Source organism: Corythoichthys intestinalis, chromosome 1 (genome assembly GCF_030265065.1).
Source record: "Corythoichthys intestinalis isolate RoL2023-P3 chromosome 1, ASM3026506v1, whole genome shotgun sequence".
In the NCBI taxonomy this organism is placed as follows: Eukaryota; Metazoa; Chordata; class Actinopteri; order Syngnathiformes; family Syngnathidae; genus Corythoichthys; species Corythoichthys intestinalis.
This window is the reverse complement of record NC_080395.1, coordinates 13846881-13859362: the sequence shown is the minus strand read 5'-3', so window position 1 is coordinate 13859362 and position 12482 is coordinate 13846881. Positions and strand designations below refer to the sequence as shown.

At 40.3% G+C, this 12482-nt stretch overlaps 1 protein-coding gene across 2 annotated transcripts; it reads left to right on the top strand.

Moving 5' to 3' along the window:
• The first annotated feature begins 1785 nt into the window (after positions 1-1785).
• Positions 1786-12065, top strand: LOC130927054 (gastrula zinc finger protein XlCGF7.1-like). Of its 2 annotated transcripts, XR_009066344.1 has the most exons (3): positions 1786-1867; positions 10344-11666; positions 11806-12065. XR_009066344.1 is itself a non-coding variant. In XM_057852548.1 (2 exons), the coding sequence occupies exon 2, from the start codon at positions 10405-10407 to the stop codon at positions 11374-11376; it is 972 nt and encodes a 323-aa protein (XP_057708531.1). In that variant the 5' UTR covers positions 1786-1867; positions 10344-10404; the 3' UTR covers positions 11377-12065. The 2 variants fall into 2 exon arrangements, 1 of the variants encoding a protein (XP_057708531.1); XM_057852548.1 differs by having other exon boundaries at positions 10344-12065.
• The last annotated feature ends 417 nt before the right edge of the window (positions 12066-12482 follow it).

Sequence of the window (12482 nt, the reverse complement as noted above, 5' to 3'; positions counted from 1 at the left end):
TAATAATTCTCACACCTGGGTGATTGTCGTAGGGACATGGTCGTGAAAACCTGTAGACTAATAGTCACATTTCTGTTCAGAGATGTTTTTATGGCCCAGTCCACGAATTGCTACCAAAATACTTTTTTTTTTTTTTTTTTTTTACGGATTTTACATTTGTAAATCCATTACTGTAATGCGTCCATGAAAACATTTGATGTTTTCACCTAAATAAAGTGTCAAAAATATTCCATTTCATTAAAAAATGTTTAAAACAATTATCATAAAAAATATATAGTACATTTGTTCGAAACTATTATTTAGCAGATTATGACGACAGTGGCGCCACAAGGGGGTGGCCAGGGGTGGCCATTTGGCAACCCCACTGGCCACCCCACTTGCCAGTATATCATTAGATTGTTGTAGCAACAGTTATACATTTCATCCTAAATGCACAGCCAGGACTATGGACTATGCACATTAAATCAGGGGTCCCCATCTGTCGGCATTTGCTACCGGGCCGCACAGACAGAATATTTTATTAACGACCGCATTCTGGCCAAATTAACTTTGGCCTTTGCCCCTGCTTAACACATCAATATCCCTGTCTACACTAGATATAATACTACAGTATAGATTAGAATGTCGTCATAGAAATCCATTGATTGGACTGCAAGCAGTACATCTTGTTTTGTATATATAATATATCATCTATATGCGATTGTCCTCCATAATAACATATGACTAGGCCCCGGGCGCAGCACATTTGTTCCCACACACTAGCGAAAATGACTGGAAAACACATCTTTGGAGAGATTTTTTACGGCGAAAAAGGGCACCTGACTAGCCAGAAGATGAGCCTACAACCTCGAAGACCCACGAACTCCGAAGGAGTGGATTCATGACCCGTTTGTGAATAAACCGAGTGATTCGAGCATGTCTGTGCAACAGGAGGATCAGCTTGTAGAGATCGCAAATGGCGGCGACCTTAAACGTACATTTGAGACAATTAAAGTCATTCCGGAATATCCTGACAGCGCTACGAGAACACTGAAAACCTTGCTACGCATCATTGTAATGCGGGCTTCTTCATTCATGCTTAACGACACAGCGAAGGCATTAACGGTGAGAGAGTGGTGTGCAGCTAACATGGCAGGATGGGTCTGAGCAGAACTTTCGTCCATCCACTATCAAACGTAAGTTAATATTCCTGTCTTTAAAGAAAATTTGTAGTGTTTAATTTGGAATCGCTGCAGTCGCGGCCATTTTTAATGTTACGCGCATGCGCAGAACCGCATATTTGCAGTTTTTGATGGGTTGCAAAATTTGTCAAAACACCGGTCCCTAAAAAAAAAAAAACGCAAATCACGCCGGTCCATGGTGCAAAAAAGGTTGGGGACCCCTGCATTAAATCATTAGTAACATCAAATATTACACAATACACCAAAGTATATCAGTAGCCGTGTCCTTAAGTATTTCTGATAGTTTTCCCCTGACCTTTTTACTGCAATAATAAAAACCTGAAATTAAGGCTTTTAGTTTTGGTGTGCCACCCCAAGATTTTAAGTGGCCCCATCTGGCCACCCCCATGAAAACTTTCTGGAGGTGCCACTGTATGACGAGTTCCCATCATAATCACCCGTCAGGGAATGCAATTCACGTAAGGGTTCAACTTTTCGATACAACACCTATTCTCTCGCCAAATCGTCAACCCGGCAGATGGCGGTAATGTCCAATGAGGCAAGAGGTAAGCTGCCCAAAAACAATAAGAAGAAGAAATCCAGCGCCTGAACGTTTCTACTTCCGGTTTACTTGACGCAACATCTGTGTACGCTGTCCAGACTTGCAGTTCTTTATCTCCTCTTAACCAAACGAGCATTCTCATCGGGTAAGTACCGAATTACGCATTTATTGGACTAAAACGTCCCAATTTAAAGCTTAGTGAATGTCGTTTGAGAATATGTTGAAGCTTCCCAGGCTCACTTAACTCGGTTGTGTTTAGCTTAGCTCTTTAGCCAAGACACGAGAACGCATTTCGACTCGATAGATAGATTTTAGTAACAGACTCAAAGTCCAATTACTTAGGCGGATTACAAGGAACGTTTACTTTCGCGTAACGCCACTTCCACTGCGGGTAGGGAAGCCTCCAGTCGTAAAAACGAGGTCAAGCTAGCCGCCCTCATTTGGATCATTGTGCATTACAGTAATGCAACGCGGTGGCTTCAGAGTACCAGACATATTAAATAAAAGGGGAGATGTATCCAAGAACAGGCCCACTTCAGCCTGTTATTTATTTATTTATTTTATTTTTATGTGTTTCTTTTGTCTTTGAATGTTAACTTATTTTGCTGTTTTATGGTATGTAAAGCACTTTGGACTCCTTTGCGGATTTTTTAAAATGTGCTATTCAAATTGATTGATTGATTCAGGGGGAAACTGGGGCACCTCCTATACTCAAACTTTCTGAAATTTAATAAATTATAGATATCCAAGAACCATTTTGCTTCTTAGGCATCCTAGTAGACCTGAACAACTTCACTAAAGTACTTTTGTGAAATTCTGAAGTGTCATTTCAAAATAAAACTACTTTGCAAAATGCTCTTATATTCTGTCATTTAGCATTATTTCAAAATCGAAGGATACGTTCATACTACAGGTCTTAATGCACGAATCCGATTTTTTCCTGTTTTTCCGACTCGAGTGAGGCATTAACTTGACGGTCTGAAGATGACAAGTCTCATAGAACTGGACCATTTCAAATCCGATCTGGGTCACTTTCGTATGTGATTCAAATCTGATCTGGGCCACATTTTTCCTGAATGTTCCGGCGGTCTGTACTGTCAAGTCTCCCAAATCGAAATTCATGCAGCAATTACGTTACCAAAGAGCGAGAGAGACGCCACGGTAGCGGTGCAGCTGTGCTTTATTAGCGCCTAGCTTGCATTGAACACGGCTTTTGGGGAAGGGCCGGGCTTGACAACAGTGATAAAAAAATTAAAATGGGTTGAGGATAAGCCTGAGAATGATTGGTTTTCTCTGCTCTATATGGGCAATATTACAACATTGCTTACACGGCCGAGAGTCGGGGCAAACTGCCCGTGTATGTGTGTGTGACATGCACGGACACTGCATGCATGCTATCGCTCCATATAAACTTTGAATAAAAGCCTAAACGGGGATCATTTACAGTGGGGCAAATAAGTATTTCGGCAACCACTAATAGTGCAAGTTCTCCTACTTGAAAATATTAGAGAGGTCTGTAATTGTCAACATGGGTAAAACAACCATGAGAGACAGAATGTGGAATAAAAACCCAGAAAATCACATCGTTTGATTTTTAAAGAATTTATTTGCAAATCATGGTAGAAAATAAGTACTTGGTCAGTACCAAAAGTTCATCTCAGTATTTTGTTATGTACCCTTTGTTGGCAATAACGGAGGCCAAACGTTTTCTGTAACTCTTCACAAGCTTTTCACACACTGTTGCGTGTATTTTGGCCCATTCCTCCATGCAGATCTCCTCAAGAGCAGTGATGTTTTGGGTCTGTCGTTGGGCAACACGGACTTTCAACTCCCTCCACAGATTTTCTATGGGGTTGAGATCTGGAGACTGGCTAGGCCACTCCAGGACCTTGAAATGCTTCTTACGAAGCCACTCCTTTGTTGCCCTGGCTGTATGTTTGGGATCATTGTCATGCTGAAAGACCCAGCCACGTCTCCTCTTCAATGTTCGTGCTGATGGAAGGGGATTTTCACTCAAAATCTCTCGATACATGGCCCCATTCATTCTTTCCTTTACAGAGATCAGTCATCCTGGTCCCATAGCAGAAAAACAGCCCCAAAGCATGATGTTTCCACTCCCATGCTTCACAGTGGGTATATTGTTCTTCGAATGCAATTCAGTATTCTTACTCCTCCAAACACAAGAACCTGTGTTTCTACCAAAAAGTTCTATTTTGGTTTCATCTGACCATAACACATTCTCCCAATTCTCTTCTGGATCATCCAAATGCTCTCTGGCAAACCGCAGACAGGCCTAGAGGTGTACTTTCTTCAGCAGGGGGACACGTCTGGCAGTGAAGGATTTGAGTCCCTGGCGCTGCATTATGTTACTGATAATAGCCTTTGTTACTGTGGTCCCAGCTGGTAGGTCATTCACTAGGTCCCCCCGTGTTTCTGGGATTTTTGCTTACCGTTCTTGTTATCATTTTGACACCACGGGGTGAGATCTTGCATGGAGCCCCAGATCGAGGGAGATTATCAGTGGTCTTGTATGTCTTCCATTTTCTTATAATTTCTCCCACAGTTGATTTCTTTACACCAAGCGTTTTACCTATTGCAGATTCAGTCTTCCCAGCCTGGTGCAAGTCTACAATTTTGTCTCTGGTGTCCTTCGACAGCTCTTTGGTCTTGGCCATAGTGGAGTTTGGAGTGTGACTGACTGAAGTTGTGGACAGGTGTCTTTTATACCGATAATGAGTTAAAATAGGTGCCATTAATACAGGTAACGAGGTAACTTTGACAGCCAGAAATCTTGCATGTTTGTAGGTGACCAAATTCTTATTTTCCACTCTAATTTGGAAATAAATTCTTTAAAAATCAAACAATTTGATTTTCTGTTTTTTTTTCCCACACATTCTGTCTCATGGTTGATGTTTACCCATGTTGACAATTACAGGCCTGGCTAATCTTTTTAAGTAGGAGAACTTGCACAATTGGTGGTTGACTAAATACTTATATGTCCTCTTTTTGAAAAGCAAAATAAGATATCCCTGGAATGACGGATGACAGCCAGCATGTGTGGCCATTTGTTTTCATGCTTCTGCGCATGCGGGTCTTCTTGCTCAGCGTGTGTCAGACTGCGAATTAGAGCGCATGCGTAATACTTGAATGTTCTCAATGGACAAAGGCAGCCAAAAAAAAAAAAGATATGACAAAAAATCGGATATGTGCATTAAGACCTGTGGTATGAACCTAGCCTACGACTGAAACTAAACTACTTCTATAAAATTCTGAAGTGTCATTTCAAAAATACACGAAAAACTTATTATTCCCTGTGTCTTTCCAGTGAAACTAAGGCAACAAAATGTTTTGTACAATGATGAGATTTATTACAAACGGCAGTTTCGAGAAAACAACGCGACAGGGAATAATGTCTGAAATTTGGATGGGAATTTCGACTAATTTCCCTTTTATTTGTGACTAGTCGACAAGTCTATAAGTAAGAAAACTCGCAATTTAATACACATATTATATCTGATCTTTATTCAGGAGTCACACAAAGTGTCCATACCACACAAACCAACAGAAAAATTACGTAAGAAAACACAAGAACAGGAACTAGAAAAGAACATTGAAAGGGCACAAACTATCTGTGCACAACAAACAGGCTTTTACGCCAATGGCGCCACATGCTTGACCTAAATCTATAACTATTTTTAGGGTCTGGTATTTTCATTAAAATACTGTTTTTGACTCATTTAATCGACACATAACTTGTACAGTATATTAGAGCTGTCCCGACTAGTCGACGTCATCGATGACTTAAATGCATCGACGGTCAAAACATACTGTCGACGGGTGATGACGGGTTAAAAAAAAATAAATCGCATGCGGATAAAGTTTAGAATTGCGGGGGCTGGCGATGCAAGCGGTTGCTACTGGCACCCCCAAGGGGGCCGCTGTTATTTCAATGTGACCGGCATTGTCAGATTGAGCAAATAGGAAGAAAGTGGGCGAGCGAGAGAGGGAGCGAGATCGGTGAGTTGGAAAAGTTAGCGGGTAGCGCGGAGTTGAGTGGCTGCATCCCCCACGTTTTGTTTTGGTCAATAACACTATCTATAAAGAGTCATCCGACGCCTCTCGGTGTTTTTATGCACGCCGCCACCTTCCTGAGGTGGAAATCGGACGAAACGACAACAACGAGCCAAGTGAATCGCTGATTCACTCCTCTCTACGGCGAAGAGTTGAAAACACCGCTAATTACCAAAAACGTTAGAATTGGTAACACGTGAAAGCGGCATAAAGCCAAAAAAGCGAACCAGAATAGCCAGAGCCTGGAATTATTTCAATGAAAATATGGAGGGTGCCACCGTGTGTACTCTTTGCTAAGCTGAGCTCGCATACCACGGTAGCACGTCTGCTATGAACGAACACTTAAAGCGCCGTCACCCAAGTGTAATTTTAAGAAACAATAAGCTAGCGGATTGTAAATCCATACAACTTTCTAATGATTTTTTTAAATGGAAGCTGCCTTTAAGTGCGTCGTATCAACGTGCATTTTTATTAAATAATATAATTAATATATACATATATATAATATAATTGTATAATTAAAAAATTCTTTTTCTATTTATTAGGCTCATGGAAGCTCCCACTTGGGGAAAATATATACATATATCCTGTATGTACATAATATAATAAAAATATATATGGAAACAGCACTGGCCTGCTTACTGTAATCCATGACTGCACTAATGTTAGTTACCGTATTTTTCGGACTATAAGTCGCACCTGAGTATAAGTCGCACCAGCCATAAAATGCCCATTGAAGAGGAAAAAAACATATATAAGTCGCACTGGAGTATAAGTCGCATTTTGGGGGAAATTTACTTGATAAAATCCAACAGATAGGACAGATATGTCATCTTGAAAGGCAATTTAAAATAAAAATACAGTAGAGAACATCATGCTCAATAAGTGTACAGTATGATAATGTTACATGATGCATGAACAACAAAATGTGAACGTGGCCGGTATGTTAACGTAACATAGCTATTAAGAGTTATTCAGATAACTATAACTATAGCATAAAGAACATGCTAACAAGTTTACCATACCATCAGTGTCACTCCAAAACACCAAAATAACATGTGAAATGATATCATAATGTGTTAATAATTTCACACATAAGTCGCTCCTGAGTATAAGTCGCACCCCCACCCAAACTATGAAAAAAACTGCGACTTATAGTCCGAAAAATACGGTACTTTATATTATAAAGTATTATTGTGTATATACATATAGTAGTATACTATAAAAGTAGAGCTGAAACGAGTACTCGAGCAACTCGAGTAACTCGAGTTTAAAAACTGATCCGAGTAATTTTATTCACCTCGAGTAATCGTTTATTTTGACAGCTCCAAATATCACGTTTTGCTAGGACTACTTTTAATGCGGGACAACGCGCTGTCACGTGCGGAGAGGAAGAAGGGGGGGGGGGGAACTTACCGCAGCCGACAGCCGCCACAAACGACGCCGACGTTGCTAAATACTGGCCCGCACAATGCTACATTGGTAACAGGTAGCGTCTGGTGCGTCTCATAGAGATCAGATGTATGTTGAACTAGATGCGAAATGACAGACTCGGCCGCGTCTGGGCAGCGTCTGTAAACAGCCGCCAACCTAAAGCAGTACAGCGCTAAGCGCTAATAAATAAGATTAACGTTACTGTCGCTACTAGCTCACGTAATGTTAGCCCTGCGGAGGGCTAGGTTTCAATTAATTATGACCACTGTCGATGCGTGGCGAACGTGTCTTACATACAGGCTTTAACATAACATAGCATTGTGGAGTGATGAGGGTGTAAAATAAAAACTTAATCATGCTAACTATCAATTTTAGCTCACTAGTCATTGCTGGATAAAACACCAAGTAGCACTGGTCCCTAATGTGCTCCAATACAGCCTGTATAATACATTTATTTTGAACACTGCAAAAACTCAAAATCCTATCAGGACTTACAGTTTAGACCAGGGGTGGGCAAACCGGTCCTCGAGGACCGCAGTGGGTCCTGGTCTTTGTTCCAACTGACCCAGCACGGATAGTATAACCAATGAGGTTTCAGCAGAAATGAGAAGCACCTGACTGCAATCGACTGATTGCACTTGTAAAACAGCAGATTGGTGAAAATGTGTCCTCTTAATGGGTTGCAACAAAAACCCGCACCCACTGCAGCCCTTTGTGGAATAGTTTGCCCACCCCTGGTTTAGACTAACTTAATACTTAACTAGAACTTAAAAATGGCTTGACACAAAGCGAAATTCAACTGAAAGACGTGGGGAAAAAATCCTAACTTTTAAGTGATGTGTGTTATCAAGCGTAACGGCATTTTTAGGTAAGATGTATATATATTTTAATAAGATCTAAAAGTTTTTTGAGTGAAGGCAGTGAATTAGTCTTTTTTTTTAAATTCTAGTTACATCTGAGATGCAATTGTTGGCTGTTTTCAACAATATACATCGAAAATAAAGACATTGATTGACTGAAAATGGTTCAAGATTAGATGAAATGTCTTGTTTTCTCATGTATATGTATAATTTCTCTTCACCTAAAAATATATTTGTTTTATCCGATTACTCGATTAATCGATAGAATTGTCAGTCGATTACTCGGATTACTAAAATATTCGATAGCTGCAGCCCTATATAAAAGTAATACTCTATATTTATTTTTTTGTTACTGTGAGTATGTGTGCCTTTTAGAGGTGTGCGAAATTTCCGATTCTTAGATTATTCGCGATTCGGCAGTGAAAGATTCGAGAACGATTCACAAACATCTAAATTCCGATTATTGAAATATGTCAAGTAAAGTGGAAGTAAAACACACTCGGCGCGCCGCGCGGTCTTCGGGAGGCAATGAGGAACAGAGCGAGAGTAGCTAAACATCATGCTTGTCATTACCCGGCCCCTCGGGTAATGCCAATGCTCAACTCACGCCTCTAGCTCAACTTATGCCGCGAGATAAAAAAAACAACAACATACCTCACTGCTGCTGAAAGCTGCTACAAAGTACGTCCACAATACATAATGTTAAAGTAGATATCATATTTATATAGGACTAGATGTAGAATAGACTCGGTGGCGATAGCAGCACATGTAGAGAAAGCTAGATGCGGGCGTTAGTAAACGGCCGCCATCTTAAAGCAGTAGACTTCCCTGCAAGGCTGTTGTAGCGAACCTAATTAACTTTTTATCTAAAATACTCCTAAATCTGTAAAATATTGACTTGAATCCATCTTTAAAATAGTTTTAAAACTTTCACATGTCGCAAGTAGACAAAAGGGAAATTATGGAATAACAGGAGCAATTTTAACAACTTTCACGGTTGATTGACAACATTAAATTAATTGAATGTAGTTTAAAGCTGCTGATACAGAATGGGGATTTGAGTATATTATTGTTTTTAACTGTTAACTTGATACTGAAATAGTCGTTTATTTTAGCCTGCTAGGCTTTTTTTTTTGTTTTTTTTTTGTTTTTTAACACTTTTTGTAACTAATGTACAAAACTTTAGCAGCTAATAGCGCGCGCGCGCGGGGGGGGGGGGGTGATCAATAATCGATTTATAATCGAATCGTAGCCTCTGAATTGTAATCGAATCGTTAGGTGCCCAAAGATTCCCACCTCTAGTGCCTTTCATTCAAAATAATTGTGGTAATATTTCAGTGTGCCCTCTACTTTATCTATTTTCAGGTTAAAACAAACAAAAGTTGAACAGTTTTCCCACTCCCTTAAAAATGCAGAATGCACACCAGAAAAAGCGTCTGAACTCACACAAAGTATTCTGAAAATGGTTGTCCGGGACTTTGCAAATCATTTTAACATTTAGAACAATATAGACAATGACATACCACAAAAAGTAAGAATTGTTTTGACTCCTGTTAAAGAGGTGAAGTCACAGTGTTTCCATTTACATTTTTTTTGCACTAGTTAATGCCAGCAGCATTTGACCTCATTGTTTGTGATTTATTATTGATATTTATGTTAAGTATTTATACTTTAATAAAGAATTTAGGTGTCGTTAGTCGTTTGGGACAGCCCTACAGTACATCAGATTTCTCAGTAGCACTTTAAAGGTGGGTAACCTAGAAATGACAAATAATTGGCTGGCACTGTACCATCTAGGCACACGCAATAAGAGCCTCAAAGCATCATTATAGGCTACATTTAGCGTCTGCATGGACTTGGCTCAGTACCACATATTAAGCAAGAAAGTGGAATTATATGAGCAGCTTCTGTCTGTTTTCTGTTTTGACCTTGCTTTAGATAAGAAGAAAAGAGTCGCAATCTTATTCCAAGAGAGTCAGATTGCAGAAAAGACAAACAACATAGCAATGAAAATACCACGTCAAATGAAAAAATATGTGGGAATAAATCAGGTTTAGGATCCTCTGGGCACCTCATGATACGATTTCCAATACAATCCCATTTGAAGTGGGAGGGTTCTTGATGTTCATTTTCTGCCATACTCCCACTTGAAATGGGTGAATGTCTACACATGATAAACTATTAAATCGCAAAATGGTGAATAGAAAATTCAAGTTGATTGGACATGTGATTTTTTTTTCATCTTGTGTCCTGCAGACGCCACTAAAAAGATCTTCACACTTAGAAGCACGATTTCCAGGTTTAAAAGGAGTCTGAGATGCCGTACATCAAACAGGAGGCGGAGCCAGAGACCCTATACATTAAAGAAGAAGAACAGGAAGATGAAATCGCGTTTCCACTGACTATCAGTGTGAAGAGTGAAGAAGACGAAGGTTCAAGTGAAGAGAGCAAAGCAGAAAGACGTTTGAATGACGCTTCATTTGAACACCCAACAACAAAAGCTGAGGGACAATCGCAGCTGGACGGCCTCTTGGCTCCGCTCTCGGACAGCAATGACGTAACATCAAATTCTTCTGACCTTAACACTGATGAGGAGGATGTTGACTTTGGTCAAAATGCTTTGAAATCCTTAAACAAGTCATCATTGATAAGAGCTACAACAGAATGCGCGGGAGGGAAACGTTTTGCCTGCTCACTTTGCGACAAAACATTTTTTACAAAGCGAGAGTTAACAATACACACGAGAAGACACACTGGAGAAAAGCCTTTTGTCTGCTCACTTTGCGATAAAAGGTTTTGTACAAAGCCTGAGTTGACAATACACACGAGAAGACACACTGGAGAAAAACCTTTTGTCTGCTCAGTTTGTGGGAAAAGATTCCTTGAAAAAGCAAAGTTAATTAACCATGGAAGAACTCACACTGGAGAGAAACCTTTTGCCTGCCCATTTTGTGATAAACGCTTTTGTTGGAAGGTCCAGTTAACAACACATGCGCGTCAACACACTGGAGAAAAGCCTTTCACCTGCCCGTTTTGTGGTAAAGGATTCGCTGAGAAGGGAAATTTAGACAAACACATAAGAACACACACTGGAGAGAAGCCTTTTGCCTGCTCTCTTTGTGATAAAAGATTCAACGACAAGCGAAATTTAAACACGCATACAAGAACTCACACAGGAGAGAAGCCTTTCGCTTGCTCACTTTGCAATAAAAGATTTTGTCTGAAGCACCAGTTAACAAGACACGTTAGTACACACACTGGAGAAAAAGCTGAGAAGTGCAGCGTGTGACCAGATTAAATTGCCATTATATGTCATTATTCATGAATTGGATCTGCTTAAGTATTGTCAGCGTGCAGCTGTGTATATTTATTAACTCCCGCTTAATCTGGGGTTGGGTCGCAGGGGGGCACCAGTTTTAGCAGGGAAGCCCAGACTTTCTTCTCCCCAGCCACTTCAACCAGCTCCTCCGGCGGGATACCAAGGCGGTCCCAGGCCAGCCGAGAGACAGCGTGTCCTGGGTTTGTCCACAGGGCCTCAACGACAACTGCCCCAAATAACAGGAAGCTAATCCCATCCAGGTTGTAAACCACAAATATTTTTTTTATATGTAGCATATCAAAAATGTACTTGATATGTTAGAAAACGTTTGGGGGGAGAGTGTTTTTTTTCCCAGGGTATTTTTTTTCCCATAAAGCACTTTGGTGTTCCCTCCACTAGATGGCCCTCTAAGCAAGCGCTGAGCTCGCCTATGCCCTGCTCCTGTGTTTGCCCTTTTGTAAGGAGACAGGTCAGTGATTGTCTTCTTGTACAGTATTTTTGTTTCATGGTTAGGGTTGAGTTAGCAGGTGGAGCTTCAGAGCCGTGATCTGTTTTCTTTGTTATTTTGACCTTGACGCACCCTGAAGGAAAACGTCTCCTGTTTATAGTTTTGTGAGTTTTGTCTTTGTAAATAAAATGATTTTGTGGTCAACTGTAAACTTGTTTCACAGCTTTTTTTCCCCCCTGTCCTGTTCAGCTGCTCTGGCACGGAGAATAGTAATATGAGTGTTCTTATGGTCTGAAAAGTCATGTATCACATTTGAGTCAATATATTGCCATTGTGGTTCTTATGTTATATTTATTAGGAGAAAGCAGCAAACCTGAAGGAGTTATTGGGGGACAGAAAGGAAGAAAGAAGAGAACAAAAAAGAACAAGAAATACACTATTACACATATATGTTCAGTGTTGTTGATAACGGCGTTATTTTTGTTAGTAGTGAGCAATCTAATTTATTTTTCTCCCCATCTTTGCCGCGCAGTTATGGTTACTGAGGATGTGAAGGCGTGCGTTCCTACAATTTGGTTGAATGACGAGCAAGATGTCTGAGAAACACGGAGAGAGCCTCCCGCATAAT